The 25,544-nt window shown below is 40.9% G+C and overlaps 3 protein-coding genes across 7 annotated transcripts in view; 2 read left to right on the forward strand and 1 right to left on the reverse strand.

Annotated features, from left to right (window-relative positions):
• Positions 1–162: 162 nt before the first annotated feature.
• On the forward strand, positions 163–4,843 carry fbxw12 (F-box and WD repeat domain containing 12). The gene is made up of 10 exons (XM_082517814.1): positions 163–374; positions 456–493; positions 600–766; positions 1,892–2,016; positions 2,442–2,648; positions 2,734–2,898; positions 3,067–3,277; positions 3,764–3,945; positions 4,085–4,215; positions 4,359–4,843. The coding sequence occupies exons 1-10, from the start codon at positions 276–278 to the stop codon at positions 4,456–4,458; spliced, it is 1,425 nt and encodes a 474-aa protein (XP_082373940.1). The 5' UTR covers positions 163–275; the 3' UTR covers positions 4,459–4,843.
• A 61-nt stretch (positions 4,844–4,904) lies between these two features.
• On the reverse strand, positions 4,905–8,924 carry ptpdc1b (protein tyrosine phosphatase domain containing 1b). Its single transcript, XM_082517813.1, has 10 exons — positions 8,635–8,924; positions 8,183–8,278; positions 7,582–7,747; positions 7,355–7,435; positions 7,121–7,239; positions 6,907–7,044; positions 5,802–6,805; positions 5,355–5,537; positions 5,149–5,259; positions 4,905–5,039 (listed from the first exon to the last, which is right to left on the reverse strand). Exons 2-10 carry the CDS (start codon positions 8,226–8,228, stop codon positions 4,908–4,910), a joined length of 1,980 nt encoding a protein of 659 aa, XP_082373939.1. The 5' UTR covers positions 8,229–8,278; positions 8,635–8,924; the 3' UTR covers positions 4,905–4,907.
• A 3,251-nt stretch (positions 8,925–12,175) lies between these two features.
• LOC309697957 (protein bicaudal D homolog 2-like) overlaps positions 12,176–25,544 on the forward strand; it is a 40,651-nt gene continuing 27,282 nt past the window's right edge. For all 5 annotated transcript variants that reach the window (XR_014273966.1, XM_082520206.1, XM_082520207.1 and 2 more), the window contains exon 1: positions 12,176–12,713. Coding sequence is in view for 4 of the 5 variants with exons in the window: in XM_082520206.1 (XP_082376332.1) it covers positions 12,474–12,713 (240 nt within the window). In the remaining variant the exon portion in view is untranslated. The remainder of the gene's footprint in view (positions 12,714–25,544) is intronic.

Raw genomic sequence — 25,544 nt, forward strand, 5'->3', positions numbered from 1 at the left:
AATTCGCCGGTCTCTTGTCCACGCACAATGCGTCTGGTGCGCGCAACCTGTTGTGCGTCTCCGTCCCAGACTCTGTGGATCGCCTGTCTTTGATGATGGCGACATCTGGTGGTGCAGCGAGGACACTGCGGGTTAAAGCGAACTCTCCCTCCTTGTCCCTGGATTCCTTCCGTAGCTTACCCGTTTGCTGTCGCACTTTCTCTGTAACTTACTGAGGAGAAAAAATAAAGGCAGTCTCTGCGGGAATATCTGTTTAACGCCGTATCGATGCCACCATGGACTCCTGTGAACCGCAGCTAATCGATGACTGCCTGATTCAAATTTTTACATTTCTTACCCAGGAAGATTTAATTAATGTTTCAAGTGTGTGTAAGGTAAGGAGTGTCCACCATGCGGAAGTAGCGCCAAAATAACAAAAATTGTGACTTGTGTCTGATTGCAAATCTGTATTTCAGGATTGGCATGAAGCTGCAGAGACTCCTTGGTTATGGAGGTGATTTGTTTGCCAGTTTTATAACATAAAGCGTGATATTAAAAGTCGATGGGCGTGGAAATCGTGATAACGCGCATGTAAACATTGGACTGTGTGCTCTCCTCAGGAGGATGTGTCTGCAGCGCTGGGGTTTCTGTAACCTCGCAGTCTTGGGGAGTGAACAGGCGAATCACTCCTGGAAGAGATACTTCCTGCGACGATCCCACTTGGAGAAGAACATGACGAAAGGTCGCACAGGAGGCTATACCTGCAAAAGCCTCAGGGGGCACACAGGTGTGGTCTGTATGTGTGTGCGCGTCACTGGAGTCTCCTTTACATCATTGTTAGTATAGTTAACTAGAACTAAACTAAAAGAAGGAGGGCAAAATATTTTAGCTAACAACAATTTTTTTAAAAAAAAGAAAGAAAGTGGAGTAAATGAATAAATATCAGGAATCAACTTTAAACACTGAAAAATGAAATTAAGCTGAAAAGGAAATAAATAAACGTAAAATAATCTTGTATTAATCTTGACTGCTGAGGAAAATGTCCGTGCCTTTTACATGCTCAATGCAATAAAAATAGAAACAAACTCTGAGTATAGTGACAGCCAGGATTGTCAATCACTTCAAACTTACCAATCTCAGCCTGGAAAGGATCAAACTCTTACAGTTGGAGTACAACTATAAAGATTATACAGTGCAGTATCTCATATATGAGAACCTTGGTGTAAAAGGGAGAAAGTGTCATTAATGGATGGGGTAAGAAGTAATTACAGATAATCCAGTAACCACCACAGCTGGAAAAGCTCCCTTGTAGCGCTCAGTCCTGCATCAGAGCAGCGAGCCCGCGGATGATGCTGAGGATTTTCCTCTCAGACACCTCCGCCACAGGCTCAAGTTCCACCCCCAGAAGATGACCAGCCTTCCTGGTCATCTGGATCAGTTTGCTGGCACAGCTGCTTTCACCCCGCTGCCCCGGCATACTGCTGCATTAAAAAAAAGTAAACGTAACAACATACTTGCCACCATGGAGTGACAGAATATACACAACTCTGCAGATTGTGAGAATGTTATTAAAACATACAGTTTATAATTATCTTTATTTGTCAACAAAATAGGCACAAAGAAGTCGACAGTTAATCACACATTTGTGACGTAAAACCCGTTATGAGCTTATTATTAAATCTACCCCTAAAGACAAAAATACTCAAACTTTGTTTATTTTTAAAAAAAAATTAAACTGCGAAACGCAAATTAGCAACTGATCTGTAGAAACTAACTTAACTCAAACTAAAAATAAAACCAAAATTAAAATAAGTTAAAAAAAAATAGCAAAACAAAAATGTGACAATTCAGGCTTGCATGCCGTTCTTTATGTCTATTTTCTTTGTCTGTGGTCTGTTTTCCTTTCCATCAGGCCAGGTTGTGGGGTTTGTTTACCTAAAGGCAATTTCAAGCCAGCTTCCAGATTTCTGGAGCCACAACGCCACAGTCTGCAGTGCTTCTTCTGATGGGACGGTCCGAGCATGGAACATCCAAAACGTCAGTGCTAGAAGTATCTGCACCATTGCAAAGTAGTGTCTTATTTTTATCTGCTTAACATAAATTGTGCATTCAGCTAGATAAATATCGCCTTTGCTTTAAACTTCTGACTTAAATTGAATTTCTGACAGGAAACATATCAAATCTGAACATTATGTGTCAAATCCTGGTCTTTTCTGTCCGTACTGAAGCTTGGAGGATACATTTCTAATAAGTCATGAGGTTTTTTTGTTTGTTTTTTAGATCTTCAGTGCCACAAAGTTAACGCAGAAATACTACACGTGCTGTACTGTTCTGTAACAGTATATATCTTTATTGCTGAGCCAAAATCTCTCCGACGGTTCTCCTGTATTGTTTGAAAGTCTTCTGGGAGAAATGTTTGTCACTTAGGCAGTAACACACAGTTGCACCCTTTTTTTTCTCAGGGTGAGCCCCTGTGGTGTAGTCCTGTACAGAGTCCTCTGATGAAGATTTTAAGTGATGAACAGCATGAAGTTGTGATCACAGCAGATTCTCAGGGCCTGATTAAGACCTGGCAAGGCCAAACTGGCCAGGAGTTGGCCTCCTTTTCTACTTCCTCATCACACTGTACACTGCTACAGTACAACATAGACAATGATTGGTTTCTAACCGTAAGTAACCACAGCATTTCTAAGTTTCTTATTAGAAAATGAAATACAATCATTTTAAAGTAAGATTTATTATATTGCCTTCCAGGTTGGAACTGGTCAGGGATCTGTGTGTACACTAGCAGGTCCTTCGTTGACTAAAAAGTCCAGTATTATAGTGTATGACACCTTTAGTGTCAACATACTCCTCGCTTCACCTGACAAGAAATGGATCACAGCTGGAACTACGGAGAATAACGATTTTTTTCCAAAGGTATTTGTTTATATTGTCTTCAGCGGCTCTGCTGTACGCTGATTATTTTACCACATTACCTCTGTATAAGTGACTCATGTAGAAAATATATGTTGCACAGTTGGAGTAGTCAAAAGCATTTATAGATATAGAGTTCTGCATTTTGTGTTTTGTTTTTTTTTCTGCTAGGTGTTTTACACTGAGAGTTTGACCTCTCCGTCGGAGGATGAAGAGCCCCTTTGCCAGTCTGTGCCAGTCATTGGGTGCCGGGCTGCTGTCTTCATACCCACCCAGCCTGCCAGACTGGCTGTCCTTCACCACAACGACCTCGAACACAAAAATGATATAACCATCTTTGATATCATCATGAAAAAGACTAAGTACAAATCCGAGATCATAGGTGAGGACTCAGATATGTGCACACTAACTAGTAAAAGTCAGACTTTAAAACACAAAAAGGAAAACTCTTTACAGCCACTGCAGGTACTTGAACATATGCAGTTTGATGTATTTGTCGTTTTGAGTTTTGCTTACTTCCTCGAATAATAAAAATTCCATGATTTCAACACATATATAAGATAAGTAAATTAGAATAAAGTGTTAAAGAAAACTGTGTATCTACGTTTGTTTCTGAACACAATATTGGTGAGTGATGTTTCAGGGACAAAAAAGCCCGACATGCCAAGTACAGCACTCACTGCAACTTTGAAATACCAGAAAGCAGCGCACCCACAGATCTGTTTTAAAGGCGGTTTTTCAACTGGAAAAAATGATGTACCAGTCCTATTGCTGTAATTTTAGATCCACATGTTAAGCCTAGACTTTCTTATATTTTCTTAAATATTTGCCTTGTACAAGTGTAATCTGAGTCTCCTTTACATTTTAGTCCAGCAGGTCGAGTCTTTCCCCTTGACACTGAATGCCTTGTCCTCAAACATCCTCCTAGCAGCCAAGGATAGCAACTGCATAGTGCTGGCAGCTGGTGAACAACTATGGGTTTACTCACTGAAAGGAGTCATGCTTGCTAGCTTTAAAGAACATACTCTGCCAATCTCTTCCATATGTGTGGTAGGCTGTTTCCTCATTTGGAATTCAGAGACATTCCCATTAGCTGCTGAAATTCTTGATTTACATAATACCATTTTTGTGAAAAGTTCACAATATTAGTGCCTGTAAATGATCGGTTTATGTTGTTTTCATGTTGCAGGACAGTTTTCGTGTTGTAACAGCATCCAAGGACCTTTCCTTACGAGTGCTAACCTGGAAAAATGACAGAGACTATGGGTTGACACTGGAGAGCCGATACCACTTACTGGGAGGCTCTCACACAATGTCCAGGTACTGTAAGCTGTGGTCTTTTAGTATCCCTTCTGTATCAACACTATCCATGCCATTTTATCATCAATAATTACTGAAAACAAGCATGTCTTTGACATTATGACCTGAGTATCACATAATATTTACACCATACTCTGTTCCAGAGGGTTTACTCACGTCGCCTGTGACTACTCCAGCATTGTGGCATCGGTTGAAGGGAATGATGGAAAAGATGTCCTAAAAGCTTATTCCTTCAATGCCTGAGCATCACAGCCTCACAAAAGTGCCTGCATTTAGTTTGCACCACTCACTAGAGGGATCAACATTTCTTTTTTTGTTATATGCATTTTCTTTGGTAGCACTATGCTTATAATATAAATGAAAGTAATACAGTTAAGGATCCCTGTGGTACTTATGAGAAAGGCATCAGTAGTATTGTGTTGTGAGAAGTCTGTATAAGTGTAAGATTTGTGTTTGAGCGCTACGCTTTTAGAGCTGAGGTATGTGTTGAATGTGACCAGGCTTACGGCCCAGCATACTTAAAGAATACAGTATTCTCATCAGCTGTTTTTCACTATGTTATTTGGAATCTACTGAGGCAGGTTAACATATAAATGTTTATATTACACATTAAACAACTTTGACACAAGGCACAAAAGCATCCTTGTCTTTCCACAGTGTCAGTGCACCAAACATAGATTAGTGGCTATATATTATGTTACAGGGAAGGGAGACGTGGGCGTCTCATCTGCTTCTACTGCAGATCTCATGTCCTCAAGAATACACCTTAAGACTCTGATCATGGACTCGTACACTTTGCTGCTGTCCTCTGAATTAATATCCACCTGTTAAAACACAAACGTGATTCTTGAGTTGTCAGAACAAACTAGAAGCCGTACATGAACTGAATTATTCAATTGATCACAAGTGATTCAGTGTGTTGGTTTTTGTTACCCAGGTGAAAGCCTTGATAGTACGATTCAGGAATGTATTTTCAATCTCCTCTGGTATTTTCAGCATGTGAGCCATGCAATCCAATATGCATGTTAATGTTTCTTTAGGGGCCTAAGAGAAGATGACAAAGAGGATTACACTAAACACTTTGGAGCAATTTAATGTGATACTGCTTTTGTATTAAATCTTAAACTGCACACACTGACCTGATCGAGTGTGTTTAGGATCGTTTGAGCATCCGTCTCGTCGGGGTTCAGGGCTTTGGCATCCTGAATAGAGATGACTGGCTCTTTAAGCTGCTCTAGCCACGCCCACATGAGTCCAGTGAGGATGAAGGGATCTCGCTCCATACACAGCCTTTCCCATGCACCTCCTTGATTTAGCTCTGCCTGCATACGTGAATACACGTGTTTCTGTATTAATCCATTTCAAGATTGAGTGGGTTTCTGTTATTCTATCATTATTATTACTATTTTGTCACACAGGAAAAAACTATACATGGCAAAGACAAAAATGCTTTGGGAGTGGCTTTGAACAACACTCCATGCAGGTGTGGCTGTGAACTGCATACAGACAAAGCATTGTGGAACTAAGCTACATGCATGCTTTCTTTTTCTGCTATCACCACTCTAATACTAATGTGAGTTAAATACCTGCCAAGTCAAAACTTTTCTGTTGTGTTCCTCATGCCCATCGACAAAAAGGTCCACTGCCAGAGCTTGTGCCACAAGCAATCTCCTGCAATCCAGGGACAACTCTGACTGCAGGGTGATAAATGGCACCTCTGATTGTTCCTCTTTACCTTGAGATTTCACCCCATTCATTCCTAGCTCTTCCCTCTGCTCAGCCTTCCATCTGGACAATATGCTACCCTTTTTGGTAGGTTCATTGTTTCCTACTGACTCGCTACGTTGGATTGTTTTCCTCTTCACTTTCTTCAGCAGAATGGCTCCATCTTTTTGGTTTTCCTCATTCTTAACGCACCAAAGTGAGCCTGTTGAGTTGTGGGAGGTATCGGATGTGTTGCTACTACAACCATGAGACTGGGAAGCGGGGAACTCAGATAGGCAAATGAACATTTCAATATTGCTCTGTGACAGGGAGGTCAGAGGATGCGTGAGAAGGTTCAGCTCTGACCCCAACCGTCTCAAGTCGGACTCACTGTAGCTCAGACTTTTACGATGGTAGAAGATGGGGGGCTCGTTAAAATGTCTTGGTAAAGTGGGTGAACCTGGTAAGCAGGGTTCTTTTATATCAATATCCATCTTCTCGATAATGCTGAGACACATTTCAATGTCATGGATATCAGGGGCCTCCAGAATATCTTCCTCAATCACCTGTCGATTCTCTGCAATGTCCAGCAGCAGCCTAGACACTAACTTAACAATCTTTGGCAGGTGCCTCAACTCCTTCCTCTCATAGCCATGCAGCATATGTCTCTGACGGTTCAGGTACTGGGACAGAGTAACTGGATTGGATCGAGGCTCAGCACAGGAAAACACACTCCTTAAGGGGTTAAGGAATTGAACAAATTGTCTGACACAACGCAGCTGACCTCGGGTTTGGATGGAATTAGGGCGTTTGGCACGTACATATAAAATAGCCTGGTTGGCTGTCATTCTAGTAGCATAGGCCAAAAAACATGCTATCAGAACACCTGGAGGGTCAGAAAAGACATTTTGTTACCTCTGTGTAGTGTGCAGATGAAAGATTTTACCATTTCAAACAGATTTTATAGGAAACTACACGCAAAGCTACCTGTTCTGCCGAGACCAGCGTGACAGTGGATCGCTATTTTTCCCTCTTGCAGCGCAAAGGCCATGACCTTCACCATGTCCAGCACAGTGCTGAGGCTGGCCACACCATAGTCACTCCAACCAAAATTATAGAAATAAACTGAAATTGCAAAATGTTTTTGGTTAAATTTACTGAACTCTACACTGCTGAATCAGGAATTTCATAAAGCACTTACTGTTATTTTCCATGAAGACCTCAGGGAGGTATGAAAACCCACTCTGTAGCTCCAGTGGATTGCCACAGCTAGCATGTTCACCAGGGATCTGCAAGTTGATCACTGTTTTAATACCATTCCTTCACATACACACACACACACACACACAGAGATAGAGAACACTTCATTAGTCTTATTTTATCTGAGCATTCTCAGATAGACGTTGAAAACTGCTGACCGCAAAGTTTCATATACCTTCTGAACTGATCAATAATGTTATACTTCTCAATGATTTCTGTTGAAGGTCTGGACATGGCAAGAAGGTGATCAGTAATCCTACAACAACAGTGGAGTGTATGTTACATAGCAGCCACCTTTCTCAGTTTACCTAACAGGACTTCAAAGAGACATTAAAATTGAAAACATCAAACTCAAACAGAGAATTCTGGTAAATTAACTACTGAAGCACAAAGATTGCCTACCAGGATGAGTAGAGGCCCCTAATGGCCTGTTGGTCATCACTCCAATAACTTGGATTGTCATACTTGCAGGCTTGACCTCCACAACCGATTGAGCACTGCATATGCCCAGGGACAACATAACGTATGGCTTCTCCTACCATTGTGTACTTTGATCTGGGGGCTCTGACTGCAGTTATTATAGAAAAATAAAAGGGAAAATAATAAAAAATATATAATATCACACATTCATTTCTTTTAAGCTTCCTTTGCTTAAATCTGTTCTCTAAATGTAAATCAGAGTTATTTGATTAGAGATTTGATTAGCGATAGTGTCAAAATCCTTTAAGAAGTCTCAAATACACAACTGTTGCACAGCACAGAGATTGTCAAATGTAGGCTGTACTGTAACACCTAAATAGTTAAGATCATCAGTGCTCACTTATAAGTGTTTAATCCTTGTTTGGCATTGCAAGTTATCAGCGCGTTGCAGTAAAAATAGCTACTGTTCTGGCATGACTTTGATGTGGCTTTATTGGTGAAGTAAAAATACAACTGTAGCTCATCAGTTAATAACATTTTAGTTATTAAACTGAAGGGTTTGCAGCATTTGTACTATACTTACTGTATTCCATCAGAAATCCACCTCTTGTCTTTGCATGGGATGCCATATGAACAGTCACTTAGGCTGACGGTCATAGCAGAGCCTTGATCATGGATTCTAGAAAAATGTATCTCATAAATAACTGGATGTCAAAACTCATAATCATGTATGACTGATACTGAGAGAACAAAATATTTTTAGATGTAACATGTTACAGAGAACTGTTTTCAGCAACAGTCAAAGATCAACATCATAAGTCACTTGCAGTCAAATGTAAAGCATATTAAACAGTTTCAAAGGATTTACCATCAGCCATTGTTAGCTTTTTCTCCCCCTTTTACCTCATCATATTACAGAATTTATTCTTACCCCTTAAAACCAGCATGCAGAAGAACCAAATGTCAAACAGCTTCAATCAATCGAACAATGAAAACTAAGTAAATAAAAAGAAAAATATTAAATCAGTTATTTACCTTCAGCAGTTGACTCACGAACATTCACAGCTGCTAGTGCCACCATTTCTGACATCAACCTCAACAGCTCTGACTGGCATCTTTCCATCCCCGGCTCTGCGTAAAGTCAATCCTGTGGCCTTACTTTATTTGATTCGTCGCAGATTATCTCCTGTGGGGGCAATACAAGTTCCCCTCGATCCTGTGTGCTCCTTTGTGAGAATCTATCTATCCCACCAGACCGGGAATAAATAAATATGTGATATGTTTTGAAAAGAAGCAGAGATTGTGTCCCAACTAGTTACGTGTACAAGATCCTTAGCCTGAATGTAAGGATATTCTTGACTCCTCCCAGATTAGACTACTAATCTTATCAGGAACGGGTATAAAAGAGAGCCTCTACTCCTCAACAGAACACTAGCCACATTTGCATTGCCTTCTAATGATCTAATGCAAATTTTGCTTTTTAGTACACACATAATATTCTCGTAACACCTGACCAAACTGGATTGCACTATGTAGACTATGCATTTTATTAACTATAAGAACATTTTTAGATGTGAACAGACATAAAGAGATTTCTAATATCAGTACACTTAAGCTTCCAAACTCTGCTGTGACAAATAGTAGGATCATAGTGGCATAGCAAGTTGGTAAAATCTTATTGGCTTATCTTGCTAAAGCTGGTTAGCTTCAGGTTAGAGAGGAGAGATCAGTTTATTGTGTGGAGCTTTTCAAGAGACTGCAAAGGCAACAATCTCAATTTAATGTAAAATGCTGCTGTTCATATCACAGTCAAATGTGACTAAAACATTATTGACTTGATTATATCTAAACTAAAATTGTTTATTGTGTGAAGTGGGTTTTAAAATTTTCAGCATATATTAATGCACCACTGTCATTCAAATGGCTGCATCAGTGTGCATAAACACTCTATTTTCACAAGGTTTTATATTACTTTTTACTATTTTCTTTGTGTTTATGTGAGTAAATAAACAATACGAGTAATGAGTAATATTTTAAATAACATCTAAAAATGCATTTTTAAATTTTCTGTTACTCCAATACACCAAATCCACCTGTGCGGTCTTAAGCATGTGACAGTGGAAAAAGGAGAAAGGTGTTTCAAATTCATGACATCAAATGTCAATAAGGCGAAATCCGGGTGAGTTTGATTATCAATGCATAATCCCAGTAATACAGTCAAGTGTAAAGAAAAATATTAGAAGCTGTCACATAAATGTATTGAACTTTTCACCTCCAGGAGTAAAATATTATCAGTCAGGTTGCTTTTTTGTTTTGTTTTTTAAATCTAGCAATGATACTGTTCCAACTTAATGAAATCACTGTTTCTGGTCACAAGTGACAAAACAAGTGACTGCACGACACAAGACATGTCTTGTGATCCCTTCAAACAAGCATGTGATGCTTAGATTTAATCTACACACTCTTATCTCCAACCATAAACATAACAGGTCCTTTTCAGTCAATTCTGAAAAAGTTAATTTAACAGAGTGCACTTCAGTCAGAAACCAGCTCTGCCACAAGCATTAAAGACTGGATTTACAATAAGCTTACAAATCTGGTTTATAGGTGAAGAAGAATACTGGGGATGGAAGAAACAGTCACAGTAAAAATGAAATAACTTACCATAAAATCCTCCATTACATGCAGTTTTCTTGTATTCACATAGTTTTTTGAGAAAACATAGATAATGTATTTATGTACAGTGCCTCTGTGTATTTAAGGTGATAACTAACATTAATACATTCACATAAAGAGACGTTATTATGCTTTTCCTTATTTTCCATCATATATACAATCATGTGGGGAAAAAAAAGGTTGTTGCAGAACTCTGTGCAGTCCTGTGAAAAACCAAGACTACCGCACAATTAAATAACTTGTGGGTCACCTTCAGCAGCAATAACATCAACTAAACATTTTATACATGACCTTATCACCTTATCACCATATCATCTCACATCTTTGCAAAGGAATTTTGACCTACTCTTCTTAATAACATTGCTTTGGTTCATGGAGGTGCAGGTATTCATTTATGAGCAGCTCTGTTGAGGTGCTGCCACAACATTTTAATCATGTTGAGGTCTGCACTTTGACTGGGTCATTGCAACACATTGATTTTTTAAAATGTTTTCCGCCCTTGTGTTGTAGATTTGCTTCTGTGCTCGTACATTGTCCTGTAGCACGACCCGCTTTCAGATAAGCTTTAGCTGTCAAACAAATGGCCTCACATTTGACAGCATAGTCAATGACTGCAAGGTGTCTGGGTCCCGTGGCTGAAAAACAAGACCAAATCATCACCACTCCACTACTGTGCTGACAGTTAGTATGAGGTATTTCTGCTGGTATGGTGTGTTTGGTTTTCAGCAAATGTGGGGCTGGGCATCAAGATCTCTTCTTTCTGAAAGGAGGACTTCTTTCAGAAGTCTTCTGGCTTTCTCTGAAGCATCTGTGCAAACCTAAGCAATGCTGCCATGTTAGAGAGCAAAAACCTTTTCCTGGTAACACTTCCAAAAATGCCATACATCCTGTCTTTTTCCAGTTGCATTTTCATGAACTTTAACTATACTAACTTCTGAGGGTTTTTTCTGCTCTTAAGTCTGTATCAGGTCATAGGAGTTAAACCCTCCTACTGTACAAAGCCTTTTGTTTTATGCAAATTTGCTCTAGGGATGCACTTTGCTCAGTGGCAATAGATATTTTTCACGGACAGACAAAACAAAGATCAAACTGTCAAACATCAATGGAAAAAGTTACATTTATGAAGCAAGTAGTAAAATAGCTAGTTTTGTTTTAGTGTACATGGCACGTTCTTTGTATGGAAGAGAATAAGAGCCACGTTTTTTCTTTCCAGAATTCTAAGAAAAAAAAAATTCTGGAAAAGAAAAAAAAGGGATGTGCCCACTTTTTCCTCTTCCGTAGCTTTGCCAAAAGAGTCAGCATCCTATACCGTTTATTCGAATACTCAGTTTTTCCTACAGATGGCAGCAGATATACATGTGTCCGCCGCTACAGGTCAGCAGTTAGCCCGCCTGTTCGTTGTATTTCTATGACAACAAACGGTTTGGATGAAGATTTCCGTGCTCCACATAAGCAAACTAAAAGGCATTATGGGAAACGAGTTCTTTTGTGGGATTGCCAGGCCAGTTTGCTGGCTTCACCTTCTACAAGTACTAGATTTCCCGACAGGCAGTAGGAGCGGGTGGGCGTTTTCCCAGCTGATAGCGTAGGTGCATCTCATTAAACCAAACGGACCATTCAGCTGTTTTGAACAAGCGTGACAAACTAGCGGAAGAGAAGAAATATGATCTTCAAAATAAAGCACAAAAACGCGCATATTATGTGACAGCATCAATCATTTTCTATATGTTTTATACACTCTAAAATATGTCTGTCCTTTCTTCTTTTTTTATTACGCACACAAGGCAAAACAAATCAGCTATCACACATGGTAGGGAAGTTGTTTTTCTTCGCCAGTGCTTTATTTTGAAAGTAAGAACCGGATTTGCATACACTTTCTCTCGCCTTTGCAATTGGTATTCCTGCTCCCCGCACTGTCGCTCCGACAAGCCGGGAGAACGGAGAAGAAAACACAGGAGCGCAACGATGGAGCGTCTGTAAGCAGTAACAGCGGACTCCGCTGACGAAGATAACTGAACGGAGTCATCTACATGACCAAAGAAACAAGACCGGCAACAAGAAACGCAAACGTAACAATCATGCAATTTAAATACAGAAGAATTTGAGCAACCGCTCCTTCTTCAAGGTTACACCGCTTGAAGACGCCCTGACATCATCCTGTCGCAGATCAGCTTGGTTGATCTTCACCGGTGGCGATCATGTCCGTGGAAGAGCAGGGATACCCCGACGCTGTGCTGTTGATGGAGGCCGGCCCGGAGTGGTTGCGAGCCGAGATCGGGCGTCTCTCCCGGGAGCTGAGTGAGACCACGAATGAGAAGATCCAGGCGGCAGAATACGGGCTGGCGGTACTGGAAGAGAAGCAGCAGCTCAAGCAGCAGTACGAAGACCTGGAGATTGAGTACGAGGCCGTCCGACAGGAGCTCGATCAGCTAAAAGAGGTAGGCAGTGTATTAAAACAAATGAAATAAAATCACAGAATATGTAAAGATTAGAATGTCATCCAGGATTAATAGGCCCCTAACATAAACTCTAAAACTATAAAAAATTCTATTCAAGAGTACATATTAAGAGCACATTGTCATTTTCATTGGATGTGCAAACTCGCCACTATAATATTCAATATAGGGGCTTACGGTGATTTAATGTGTCATTAGGCCAGGCATCTGCCTCTTCCTACAAGGTCAAAACTGTAAGCAGAGGAAGGGATGCTTTCTGTTCCCCACCCCCTCCATACACAGCACAGGGTATTCCCCATTTGACTGCCACTTTTATTTATTTATGCTGCAGCTCTTAGGCCCCTTCTTCAAGACATTCATGTCTGGCTCAAAGCTAGAATAAGTCCAGTGTGTTTCCACATACGTTTATCTAATCAGTGCTTATCACGAGCAGATTTCCCAAGTGTACAATTAAGATTTTTAGTTCAGCAATACTTGTTGAGTTGTGTTAAGTACCAGACATAAAAGCAGTGCATTGTTTTAGAAATAACACTGAGATCCACAGATTGCTTGTTAAAGTTTTCTGTGTAGTCAGGCGAGTCCTGCAAACAAGAATATCTTGTTAAGCAGGGAAAAGGCGGGAGTACGTTTGAATTTTGAACCTTCCCGCTTAACAGAGGGATGAACAAATTTCAGAGGAAGCCAGATGAGTTGTGACCCTTTGGGGGAATGGAAAGAATGTTGAGTGCAATGGTTCAAGCTGGTCTTGAGAGTCAGATAAAGGGTGTGACTGTTTTTCTGAACAGTGGTCCTACTTATTCCCTAACGTCATATCACAGCGTGTCCATTTTTCTTCGCTGGAGTAGCAGTTTGTCACTGCGTTGTGATTTTAGATGGAGAGAAGTATGACTTCAGAGCAGTTTGGCGCAAAAGTCCCTCCAGCTGCTGTGTACCTCTCATTCTTCTTTCTCTGCCCACTCATGGTAAAAAAAAAAAAGTTTCCGGCACTGAGGCGGGCTTATTCATAGTTGCTCACATCCTCCTTTAATATGGATTCTTCTTGTGTCCCCCTCCACTAAGCAAAACAACTAAAATGTGTGAGAGTGTCCTTCGTGATAAACCCTTTAGTGCCTTGCCAGATCTCTGCTCATTGCTTCCTTTGCATTTGGAGACACATGCAGAGATGTTTTCCAGCTCTCTGCTTCTCCCTCTTGTTTCTGCCTGTCTTCCTGTGGCCCACTCTCTTGTGGTTGTTAAAATAGAGAGGAGGAGGTCTTTGGGCTGTCTCAGCAACTGCTGCTTGGATTTTCCCATGCATTTTTTTTTTTTTTTGCCAAGAGAGGATCACTTTGTCAGAATGGACTGACAGCTAAAAGCGCTGAATAGAAGAAAATGGATTAAAAGAGTAGCCATGGCAACAAACTAGAAGTGATTTAAAAATAAGTAGAAACATTTTTCTTACTTTTTTCTGCTATGCCTGTTGGAAAGAAAGGCATCGGTTGGGCTTGTACATTATCGTTGGTCTTCTTTCTCTTTCAAAATGGAGCACAAACATTCATCTATATGGGCAGTAAATGAGATGCGATGAAAACTGCCACAGTGTCGAGTTATGCTGGTTGCAGATCGCTGATCAGATGTTAACCTTTGAAAGATGATACCCAACTCCCAACCTAGTGTCTGGATATGAAGGGCAGAAGAGATGCTATCACAGGAGAAATACAAGCCCATTCTACACTAGGTAGTGGGTAACAAGCACAAGATATGGGGTAAAATGAAAAGCTTATGTCAGTCTCCACTTTAAGGACAACGTTATAATTCAGGATATTGTCTTGTAGGAAAAATATTATATGATTCAGTTGCTTTTGTCGCTCTCGTTGATAGAACTTTCTTTTAGGTCAGACGGACCAGTGTGGTTTTCCAACAACCGGGACCAAAGCACACATCTTTGGTCAGGTATAAATGCCACGTTCTCTTTGGTGCACAGCTGCTATTTGCACTAAAGGCGGCAATGTTTGGATTGTTAGTCTCTTTTCTCCGACTCGGATTGTCTGGCATATTTAGACGGTTGCTTAACACAGGATTCTGTTCAGTTACCCCAAACCTCCTTTTGCTTGTTGGCAAGCACAACCTGAATACAAAAGAAAACAATTGAGATTTATTCTTAGCAACTGAAATGCCTTCATAACACTGCGTTGCCTTCTCAAGGACAAAAAAATGCAGTGAGAAATCATCATGAGTGTAGGCAAATTTCCCCTGTCACACAGCCAGTCCTGAACCCCTCAACAGCACACACACACACACACACACACACACACACACACACACACACACACACACACACACACACACACACATTCCTCTTGAGGCAGGAAGATGGAGGAATCCCGTGCACTGCTGTTGCTTAGTAACTGCCCAGCTCTTTGCCTTAATTTGAACAGCCGTGCCGATTCCTCAGCAGGTTCTGCTTTTTGCGTACGTTTGTGGATGACTGCTGAGAGATAAGCTTGGAGCTAGCTAGAATAGTACACAGGACAAGGACTAGAAGCCGGCATGCATTGGTTAATTTTATTAATACAATCTTCCTGATGTTTTCTGCATCATTTCTATGTTTATTGGCGAGTATATCATGTGTACACCTGGGACTCTTAGCTCATCTGCTTTCCTGTTTTCTCACTGCACTCCAGCTACAAAATGATCCTGCCTGATGCAGTGATTCATCTTCTGGTGCATTATAATGAATGTGAGTCAGTTGGCCCAATGCCCTGTGCTGCCTCTGGGAGACCTTGACTATCATATTGCTCAGACTTTATCTTTTTCATACATTTCTTTTTGGTTATGCTACTTTTCTTCTAATTTTTTTTGGGGGGGGACACAGTATGTTGTATCTAAACCAGTCAACAGCTGATTTGTATCTAACAAGCAGCCTGGCTACTAATAAAGATATGAGTGTGGACTTTGACCAAGTTATCACTTATTGCACAGGTTCAGTCACAAGGTGAAGTAGTTAATGATAGTATACCAACTGAAAGCACAAGATGACTGACTCTACTGTTGTTCATATACTTATTTTAAGCTACTCACAGATTACATCATATGTCACACCTCCAGTCTGAGTAATGTACAGCTTCCTTTGTACAGTTTGTGAATGTGTGGAGAACTAGAGAGGTTTTGTATGCCCTTCTGGCTTTTTTGCACTTTATAAATGTATATACATTTTCAGGTGTAAAACTGATCTGCTTGCAGTTTTAATGTGTTTTTCAGCCCTGAATTATTTGTAGAAATTTAGGGCTCAAAAATACTGAACCCACCCTCATATGCTCCGAGGCCCCTTGCATGGAAAAATTTTAATAGTATGAAGGTCAAATTTTTCATGGAGTCACTAAAGTTATTGTACAAAAAAAGGGGGAAAACAGCTGATTGTGAGGGTGAACAGATCAGTTTGATCTCATTTCGTCATTCAATTGCACAGACGCCCTGTTCCTATCCTCCTAGTATACCAGCAGCATTGGAATTCAACCACACAATCAGAAAACTGAATTTTGTCAAGGTCGGTCGAACCCGGGTTCTCTGTGCTCGGCTGTTTGCCCTTTTGTGTGTTTCAGCTCACTGGGGTTAACTGGTCTTGAGTTTCACAGATGAAGAGAGACGGTTAAATGGCAGCAGGACACAGCGTATGACAAAGGAGCGATAGAGAGAGGCGTCCCATTGTAGTTACATTTGAAAGGATCGGTCAGTTTTGTCCCTTTTGAAATGGCAAAACCACTAAAGAATATATACCAATGTTCCTAGACAAAGCTATGTGGTGTGACTCTAAGCCCCGTGTTGTTAAATGGGTTGGATACGGATTGGACGTCAGTAGAAAATACGAGGTGGACACAGATCCATCTGGTGCCTTGTATGAAGAGTCGTAAATAAAGTCGCTCTCATTTGTAGTGCCAATGCAGGCTATGTTTCATCACCAGCTGCTTGTCTCTCACTTTTAGAATCTTTCTTTTTTTCTCTTCACACATTTCCTCCAACCATTCCTTTTGTTTCTCACTCTCTAAGCTTGAATATTTTCAATGGGCTTTCAATCTGTGTTATTTTGGACCTAATATGTGGCCTTTCAGTACTGTTTGGGGGTTTCTGATCTGCCCTTTTAGCCATAATTTCTTTTGCCCAATGGCAAGACTGCAGTTAAGGGGTAATCTTTTCTAAATGGCACTAAATAAAGTCCCAAATCCCCTTCCCTCTGGGCATAAGAGGATGAATCCCAGCCGCTATGCGCAGGGCTTACGGCAGTCTGGGAGTCTGCCAGGACCAACAAAACTCAGCAGCTTCCACTGTCGGGCACAGGTAGGTGCTTTTTGGGTTAATGCTTCGCAGAGGCTGTCAGGTCTTCTTGGGGAGCTGCCCTGTTCTCCTTTGTGTAGTTCATCAGCTGCGTCTGGTCCATAAGCCTACTCTAATGGCTGCCAAGCTGAGCAGTCTGTGCTCTGGGTGCCGTCGAGCCTGGCAATCTGTTCCCTGAGTCTCAGTTTTTCTAAAGGAGTGCAAAGTATTGTAACCACCACCTACACAATAAATTTACAAAGGAATTTCCACTATATCTTTTATGTTTCAAGACAAGAAAGGCCCACTAATGTATACTAATGTTACTTTCTGCTTTGCAGGAAGATAGCCATATTATATCGCCAATATAATAAAAGAATAATTTCCCCTAGTTTTAGATAAAATGATCCTCTAATCACGAATGATTTTAAAAGCTTTTGGCCCTAACTCTTCTGAACAAAATACAATCAGCTGCCGTCCACAGTTCGCACACAGGCCACATTTACAGCAGCAGTGGATGGCTGTTCTCGGCCTCAGTGAGTAAACTGTTTAGAATGTTTTTGGCCTGGACGTTTAAAGAAAGGTCTGTTTGTGCTGTGTGCTTAAATGCAGCAAATTGAGGATTTCAAAAGCCCTGATCAGGCAAGGGCTGATGTAGAAAACATGCGTGTGTGTTAGCAGTTTCTTGACTGTTTACACGGCTGAAGTTCCTCACTTTGACTTTCTGTTTTTTTGGCTACAGTAAACATGTTGAAGTTATAAAGTAATCTAAAATAGAATAAATAGTTTAACCTGAGAATAGTTTAAAACAGTAAAGTTAACATTTCTCTATATTTGCCATACTTAAACCTTAATATGCAATTCATCATAATCATAATCATAGTCATGCTTATGATGAAACTAAAAGTATATATTTTCAAATGTGGATTTTTGGAGAGCTCTTCTGTGCATTCAAACAAGTCAGAAGTGCATATAGAGAAGCTGTATGGCAACCCGGCACAGTCATGATTCTGCCAGTGTAATCCAATTACTGGAGACTAGGGCCAGATCAGGCAGGAGCCCGGGCTAAATGCAGAAGATGAGGTCATTGTGACTGTATGCATCTGACAATACAACATAGTTCACTCAGGCAAAAGGTCTCCAGTTTTCCGTCTCCTGAACTACATACTGACTTTAAACAATTCCAATTGTCAACAAAGAGCACTGTGTGCATACACGTGACTAAGCTAGATGTCTGTGTGTATGTGCACAAGAAACACAATAGATGCTTATTCCTTCACTCCTACATGCCTTCTTGTCTGTGCTCTATAGCTTCATTGTGTCTCTCGGATCGCATTTACATTTTCAGCAGCTAAATAAAAGAAAACCACCCCAGTTAGCAGTTACTGCACTCGTTTGTTTGGTTTTCATAAATATGGTTTTAAGGATAACGTTTCCTGTCAGTAAAACCTTGCTGTTTAAACTGTTAAAATTCAAGACAGAGTCCTTCTGAAAGATATATTAGTTAGCTTTAGAGCTATCAATTGTTGAACATGCTTTTAAAGGTATGACTAATGTCATATTTATTTATACCGAGGTTATGCTGTTTTATATAAACAGATGAATCAGAATGTGGGTAGTGCAAAGATTTGATTTTATATTACAAACCTTGCCTGTGTCATTCCTATAAACGGGCCCATAGATTGACTCGTGGATCAGATTGCCCTCAAATCTTATCTACTCTGTTAAAGGTTCCAGTCGACACGATTGGCACCCTCATATGAAACACGTTAACACTTTCCAAAGCTTGTTTATGGCTTTGTGTTTTGATAATAAATCTTGGGTGCAGGTTTGCTGTAAATCATAAGGCACAAGCGAAGCTTTCCTTTATCCAATCTCTTCTTCCTTCTATTGAAATGAAGTCATAACTCACCCCCGTGCCCCCCCAGCTCCACATCCTGTTTACTTGCGAGGAGTCTTTTTATAGTGGATAGGAAGCATATGAAATATGGCTGTCCATCAGAGCGGATACCTCTTAGTGTATGAGAGGAAGTGGACAATTCAGGTCACTTCTGCCACACCTGTCTGACAAGAAAAAAAATTAAAATGTTAAAGAATTGTTTTATTTGCTTTTTGTCTTCTTTATCAAGAGAAATATGCCTGTACTGGTGTGTTAACATCAGCGCTCATTATGGAGCATTTCCTCTCAGCAGGATCAGGGTATTACCACAGCAACATAGAGAGGAATTGAAATTTAATAGCCTTTTGAGTTGGCGATCTTTATTTGCTTCTGTAGATCAAAAGCGGTGTTTTTTAACAGTAATTTACAATTCCACTCGTACTGGAAGCATTTAACTTTTATCGGGCCAAGGCCAAATTTTCACATTTACAGCAGCAATTATAACCTCATTCAAATACAGCAAACAAGATGAGATTTGAAATCGCTGATGTCCTTTTAAGGACTCCTTAACAAAAAAGATGTTGACATAAAGGTGGTTGTGCACACTTCTTGCTTAGTAACCTGAATGAAGAGCAGGAGCAAACTTGGAATAGCTACAAGTAGACGGGGGGGCTTTATACCCCAATCTCACTCCAAGATATTCACCTTCTTGCATACACATCTGTAGGGTATGCCCCACCCATATCCTCCCGCTTAAGAGGAGTTTGTTTACAGCTCCTTGTCTGCAGATTGTCCCAGGACACACTATTTTGAAGCAGCCGAAGACGAGATCAGGGATGAGATCTAGACAGATAGAGATCTTTGTTTGCATGAGTACTGTCACGCCTCTCTGGTTCCTCAGAAATTCTGCATTGTCTGCTCATCTCAGTTATTCCCTGACTGGCAGCGTAGTGCTTCCTATCTCACTTAAATTAAGTAAACCAGAGGGCAGATTGTGAAAAGCATCTTTGCTTTTTATTAGGCCATCTATTCAAACATTAGCAAACCCAATTTCAAAGGGTCGTCCCTTCACCCTGGGCGTCCTTTTAACTTTAGCACCAGGAAACAGCAGCATGTCTGCATTCTCCCCACACGCCATAATCACTTCCGTCAACTTCCTCCCTTCCTTCATTCCCCCAGTAGTAAATAGGCTAGTGGGTCTGGTCCTCCTGTTCCAGTGTGCCATACCCAAGTCTCCTGGTGCCCACACTTTGAAACCCTCAGGCGTAGTTGGCCAGGGGAGGGAGTGGATAGAAGAAGGGAGGGGAAATAAGAAGACGGAGCTGTGTAGTGGGGCAGGGGGCTGGCTGTACGATAATGACAACATTAGAGCTTGGGTTTGGAGAGATGAAAGAGAGGAGGGTTTTTAATTGGATATGTGCCAGTCTCTCAGCAGTCCTGCAGTCTTGAGAAATGGGGATTGAAGACATGAGAGGGAAATGCACGGGCTTCCTGAGGGAACAGTTCACTCTTTTAGTTGGAATAGGAGTTTCTCTATCAGCTAGCTTAATGAGTTAAAAGCGCTGGGACTAATTGGCTGTTATTTTTGTATAAAACATGGTTTATTGCAGTATCTTATGATAGAATTGTAGGCTCTTTTTTTCCAGCATTTGTTCAACGTTCAGGGGCTTTGTCTTATCTGGTTTTCAGTTTTATTTGAATTCTCTTTGTCAGAGAGGTTTAAGTGTTGAAGAACTAAGGTTTGCTGTGTATGGGGGGAAAATAAAAGAAGGCATTCTTGTCACTGTAAAAAAACAAGGCATTGTATGTAATCTAGTCTTCATTTGCTCACAGATATGATCTTTTATATGCTCAGTGTTAGCATACTGAGACGCACTTTATTCTTTTCAAACTGATATGACCTCAAAAAGAAGACTTTACGCTCTCACTCAAGGTTTGGCCTCACTGGTAGAGAGAATCCGTGCACTCACAATCATTTAAAGGATTTAATTACTGCAACTGGGGAAGGGAGGTCATTAGTTTCTGTCTGGCCAGGAGCAGGGCCAGAATCCCCCAAGAGACAGTCCTCTGGGTTTGGGATGGCCAGTGGAGAGATATGAGAAGGTGAGATAGGACAACACATTGAAGAGAGAAGGAGATAGTTTTATCCTTTTTCATGAATAGAGTGGTGGTGACAGAGTTGATTAGGAATGATTAATCATTGTATGCAAAGGACAATGTTAGAGGCGTCTTAGAATGAGAATATGTGGAAAAGGGCAAATCAAGTTTCTGCAGTCCTTCCCCCATTATGTCAATACTTCAACCTGATTGATTAGACATGTCTCAGCACTAATGTAGCCTAGGATGATGCAAGTAAATGCATTAGGGTTTCATATAGCATTACTTTAATAAATGGTTATTGGTAATGGTAAAGCTTTTTCGACAGCAAATGCACAAACGAGTAGATTCGACATTTTCTTCACCCTCCCCCTTGTTTCTCTAAGCCTGACCTTGGATCCTTGCAGACAGCATGCTCAGATTCGGGTGTCTGAGTTCACAAATTCATGCGTATATCTGTGTTTGTGTGCGTGGCCTCAGCTGCAGCCCCAGCTGCTCCCCTTGTCCCTGAACATTGGTATCAAGAGGCTGTTCATTTTTGGAAATCATATGTGAGGTTCCACAGGGACCAATGTCTCAGAGCCCCCAAAAGAAGACTCGGACTGATTGAGTGTTCATTGCTTACTGTTGATGAAGACTTGGAATTGAGTCATTTGTCATCTGTGACAGTACCTTACTGGAAGAGAAGGATATAAATGCGCTTCATTTATTTATGCTCACAAATGCTGCTGCCTGTAAGAAACTAGCATCCATAAAGCTTTTTTTTTTTTTTTTTTTTTTTTTTTTTTTAGTACTGTCAGAAATATCATTATCGCAAATTTAGCACACATCTGTAGGGTTGATTCGAATCAACATCAGACCAGGATGTTCTTTGCGCAGACAAAACTGGAGAGGCATGCGTGTCGACTGTTGCCAGAGAAAGAGGGAGGAGAGCAAGCTGTGCCGGGCTGAGCTCTAAAACAGCCATCTGTGTCAGTGGCACCCCTCGCGTTGCCTTTACTGACCTGCCTCTCACTCTGTCACTGTAATTGGCATAGTAACCATAACAACAGCTCTCCCCTCTGGGGTGTGGGCACGTGGACGAGGGAGATCTCATCAAGAATGAGTATCGGGGAGTAAAGGGAACCAGCAGGCACAGATAATGTTGGCTTTGCATTGCAAATGATCAGTGCTGTGAATGCTGAGAGCTGGTGCTCGTATAGGGCATTGCAGTGATATGAACAGGGATAAAAAAACAAAAATCCAGAATCCAGCTCAGGCGCTAATATGGTGGTGCAGTGTATCTATAAGAGCCTATTGAGTCTCTGCTCTCCCTTGAGGCTTTTTCTTTATCTTCCAGTCTGCAGTAGATTTAGTTGGTAGACAATAGAGCCAACATACAATGCCTTCTTGTTTTTAATTGACTGCTAAGAATAAATGGTAAAGACAAAAGCAGAGTTTAAATCTTGCACTTAACACATCGTATCACACAAGACGGAGCAGAAAATTTTTCATTGTGGAGTACAAAACAAAACTAGTGACCTACACGTTAGACATTTCAGGAAAGATCCAACTCCATTTCTCTAAATGACCGCCATGAAAATTCTCATTTCTCATCAGTTAGTACCTGTTTGTATTATGTGTACTCTTTTTTTTAGTATACTGACTGAGAGCTAAAGTAAGCTGCACTTTGATGGAGGTTCTTTAGCTTGCTGCCGAGGGCATAATGACTATTTTTACTCTCTAATAACACAGGAACCAGGCAGTAACACCTATAGTGTTGAGCCTTCAGGCTAACACAGACAGCGTAATGGCAACGCAAACCTGGTTTTGCTCTTTTTTTGCAGGTGTTTCACTTCATAAAGAAGGTATTTTATGGGAAGTCCAGTCTTCGTAGACGTTTGAGGAATATAAATTAACGTGTTTGAAGATGAAGACTGACTTCACACAGAATCTCTAATGCTTCCTTCGGATTGGTAGCCAATGTGAAGGCAGAATAAAACATGAAATGTAGTTTTCCCCAGCCGGATATGATGAAAGCTCTAACAAGCAATTAGTCATTATAACATAAAATAAGCTGGTAGAATTTCTGTAGCTACTTAGTATAACTAAGCCCCTGCTGCCCAGTTATGCTATTCTGATATTTCTTTATCAATGAGGATGACTTGATCAGTCAGCTGTGTAAAGGGCCTCATGAGTCTGATTAGTACATTTCTCTTACACAGAGGCCTGTGTGTTTGTGCTTTAATTGCATGTGTCTACCTACTCCCAGTTGCTCCATCCCCTTTGGCGTTCTCTTTTTTCCCCCTCTCTCTCCTACCCTGCAACACAATAGATCCACAATCTGGCACAGCTTTGTGGTTGCTTTTAAGAGGTGCACGCCCTTCTAGTCCCATGACGGTAGAACATGCTGCTTCTCTTCTTGAGGCGAAATCATTTCACTTTTCATGACAATTTGCATTTCATCAAGTCACATGCAGGTGTGTTTCTTTGACCTCTGCTGTCTGATGATCTCTCTGGAATTTTCCTTTCCCATTAGCATACAGTGCATTGCCTCTGTCCTTTGAAAACATGAGCCGTCTGCCGTTTCGGTAGATTTCCTATAAGGCCTGGAGCGTTCGCCTGTTCAACCTCTATCTCAGTTGGGAGAACATGCTTCAACATGGCTTGAGTATCAGGTGGTGCGTTATGGCTGGCTGCAAGGAGCACTGGCAAAATTGGAAATGAGATGCGTGCGTATGTGTGTTGAGGCTGTGAAATTGTCCAGACCTGTGTGTGAATAATAGCCCAACAGCTCTGTGCTATGCAGCAAATCAATGTGGCTCTGTGCCAGGCAACAGCAAATATCTCTGCCTCCCTCGTTTGCGTTTCTCTCACTGTTTTTTTTTTCCCCTCCTCCTGCTCCTTCTGCTTGGCACTTTTAATGCTTTGCATACATATAACTGTTCAACATGAAAATGCCAACTACATATTCAAGACCCCCTGTTACATTATTGCTTATTTGGTTGTAGAAAATTGGTTTTTTCAACGTTCAAATTTACAGAGAGAGAGCTGATTTGGGGGGGAAGAACTGTCAGGATAGCAGGAAGGAGATTAACTCTTCCCACTGCAAGAAAGTAGTGCAGAGTTAATCATAACCTCCGTGGATTTTTGTCAAAAGATGAAAGTGAATTTGTCTTTTCATTTCCCTCCGACTCCCACTGAAGAGTAAAGTCTGAAGTAAATAATTAGCTACTCTGTCATTCATTATAGCAGCTGTCACTGGTTTTGGTGTAATGTTCACTGATTAGCAAAAATGTACTCTGTAAATTTAGTGAATGCTTACAAAAAAACAAAAGCATGCACTACTGCCTGACATGATTTGCATTGCTTTCAGTACCTTACTGTACATGCGGTTGCAGAAATAACACAGAGCTATTATGTCCCACACAAATAGGTGAAATGTAGAGTAGTGTATCGGCCTGCTAGGTCACGCAAACAGTACGTGTTGCAGAGACACTTTGTTTCGCCAGTGGGTCTCTTGACTTTAACACAATGCTCCATCGCATGAACGGCTGAGAGCCGACAGCTAAATATAGAATCTCCACACACCTTGAAGCTATCTATCTTTTTCGAGTCTCTCGCTGTGCAGTGGCCTGTGAATGGAGATGGAGAGACGGACAGGAAGGTGGGGGGGGAGCATGCCTGTTTGTCGTTATAAACTGCAACTCCACGTGAGCTGTGATTCACGAGGCCAGAGAATCCATTTGGTGTATTTTTTTTTTCTTCTCCTGCCTCTCCTCTCTTCCTCTGCATTCGCTTGCAATGACAATGCTAACAGTGACTAGCCTTCAGTGTTGCTGAAACACTGCTTTGGTATCTAGGGTCAACTCCAGCACAGAATGAGTAACTAAACTGATCCAGATGACACAGTGTGATATTGTTTAATGTTTTCCACTGGCCCCCAAAGCCCCAAAATACAGCTAAAGAAACAAGAAGTCTCATTGTCTGGAGCTGCTTTGTTGTGCCTAATCGGGCACAATTTAGCAAGATTTTGAGATTGTTCATCCACGGCTAGAAAATACTATTGTTAAATGTTTTCTGAAACTTCAGTTAGAGCAAAGGTTGAGTTGGATTTCTCATTCGGTTAAATGCAATTGCACAATGGAAGGTGTTTCATTGTGGCTGGAAAATAAAATGAGCTGTTTGAGTCTTCTTAGTTTTATCCCATCTCTATTTTGTCTGCCTTTCTTCCTGCAGTGGGCTTTGCTTTCCCAGAATGCAAGACCCCAGGAGGCTAAAGTAAAACCTTAACAATGAGATGTTTTGAGCTGGACCAGAGATACAAGTGTCAAACCCAAATCCGTCCTTGGTTTTCTAATTGGGTTTTGTTACTAAGTCTTCAAAAAGACTTCCTGCCCTTGCAAATCCATCCCTGTGCTTTGGAGCCTATTGTTCTTAATCTCCTTTCCAGAGGGTCTCCAGTAACTGTATCTTTGTAGATCACGTTGTTCTTACTTGATGCCACAGAAACTGTTTTCTTCGCCAGTGGGAAGGGAACTGAAAATAGAATTTTAGATGTGTACTTC

The sequence above is a fragment of the Aulonocara stuartgranti genome (assembly GCF_965226115.1).
Source record: "Aulonocara stuartgranti genome assembly, chromosome: 20".
Lineage (NCBI taxonomy): Eukaryota > Metazoa > Chordata > Actinopteri > Cichliformes > Cichlidae > Aulonocara > Aulonocara stuartgranti.

Excerpts from the sequence above, each read along its gene's own strand:
- fbxw12 (XM_082517814.1), top strand. The coding sequence starts at position 276 with ATGGACTCCTGTGAACCGCAGCTAATCGATGACTGCCTGATTCAAATT. Across the intron at positions 2,649-2,733 it reads ACAATGATTGGTTTCTAACC|GTTGGAACTGGTCAGGGATC; the intron begins GTAAGTAACCAC and ends ATTGCCTTCCAG. Across the intron at positions 2,899-3,066 it reads ATAACGATTTTTTTCCAAAG|GTGTTTTACACTGAGAGTTT; the intron begins GTATTTGTTTAT and ends TTTTTCTGCTAG.
- ptpdc1b (XM_082517813.1), bottom strand. The coding sequence starts at position 8,228 with ATGGCATCCCATGCAAAGACAAGAGGTGGATTTCTGATGGAATACA. Across the intron at positions 7,045-7,120 it reads GGTCTTCATGGAAAATAACA|TTTATTTCTATAATTTTGGT; the intron begins GTAAGTGCTTTA and ends TTGCAATTTCAG. Across the intron at positions 5,538-5,801 it reads GAAAAGTTTTGACTTGGCAG|GCAGAGCTAAATCAAGGAGG; the intron begins GTATTTAACTCA and ends TCACGTATGCAG.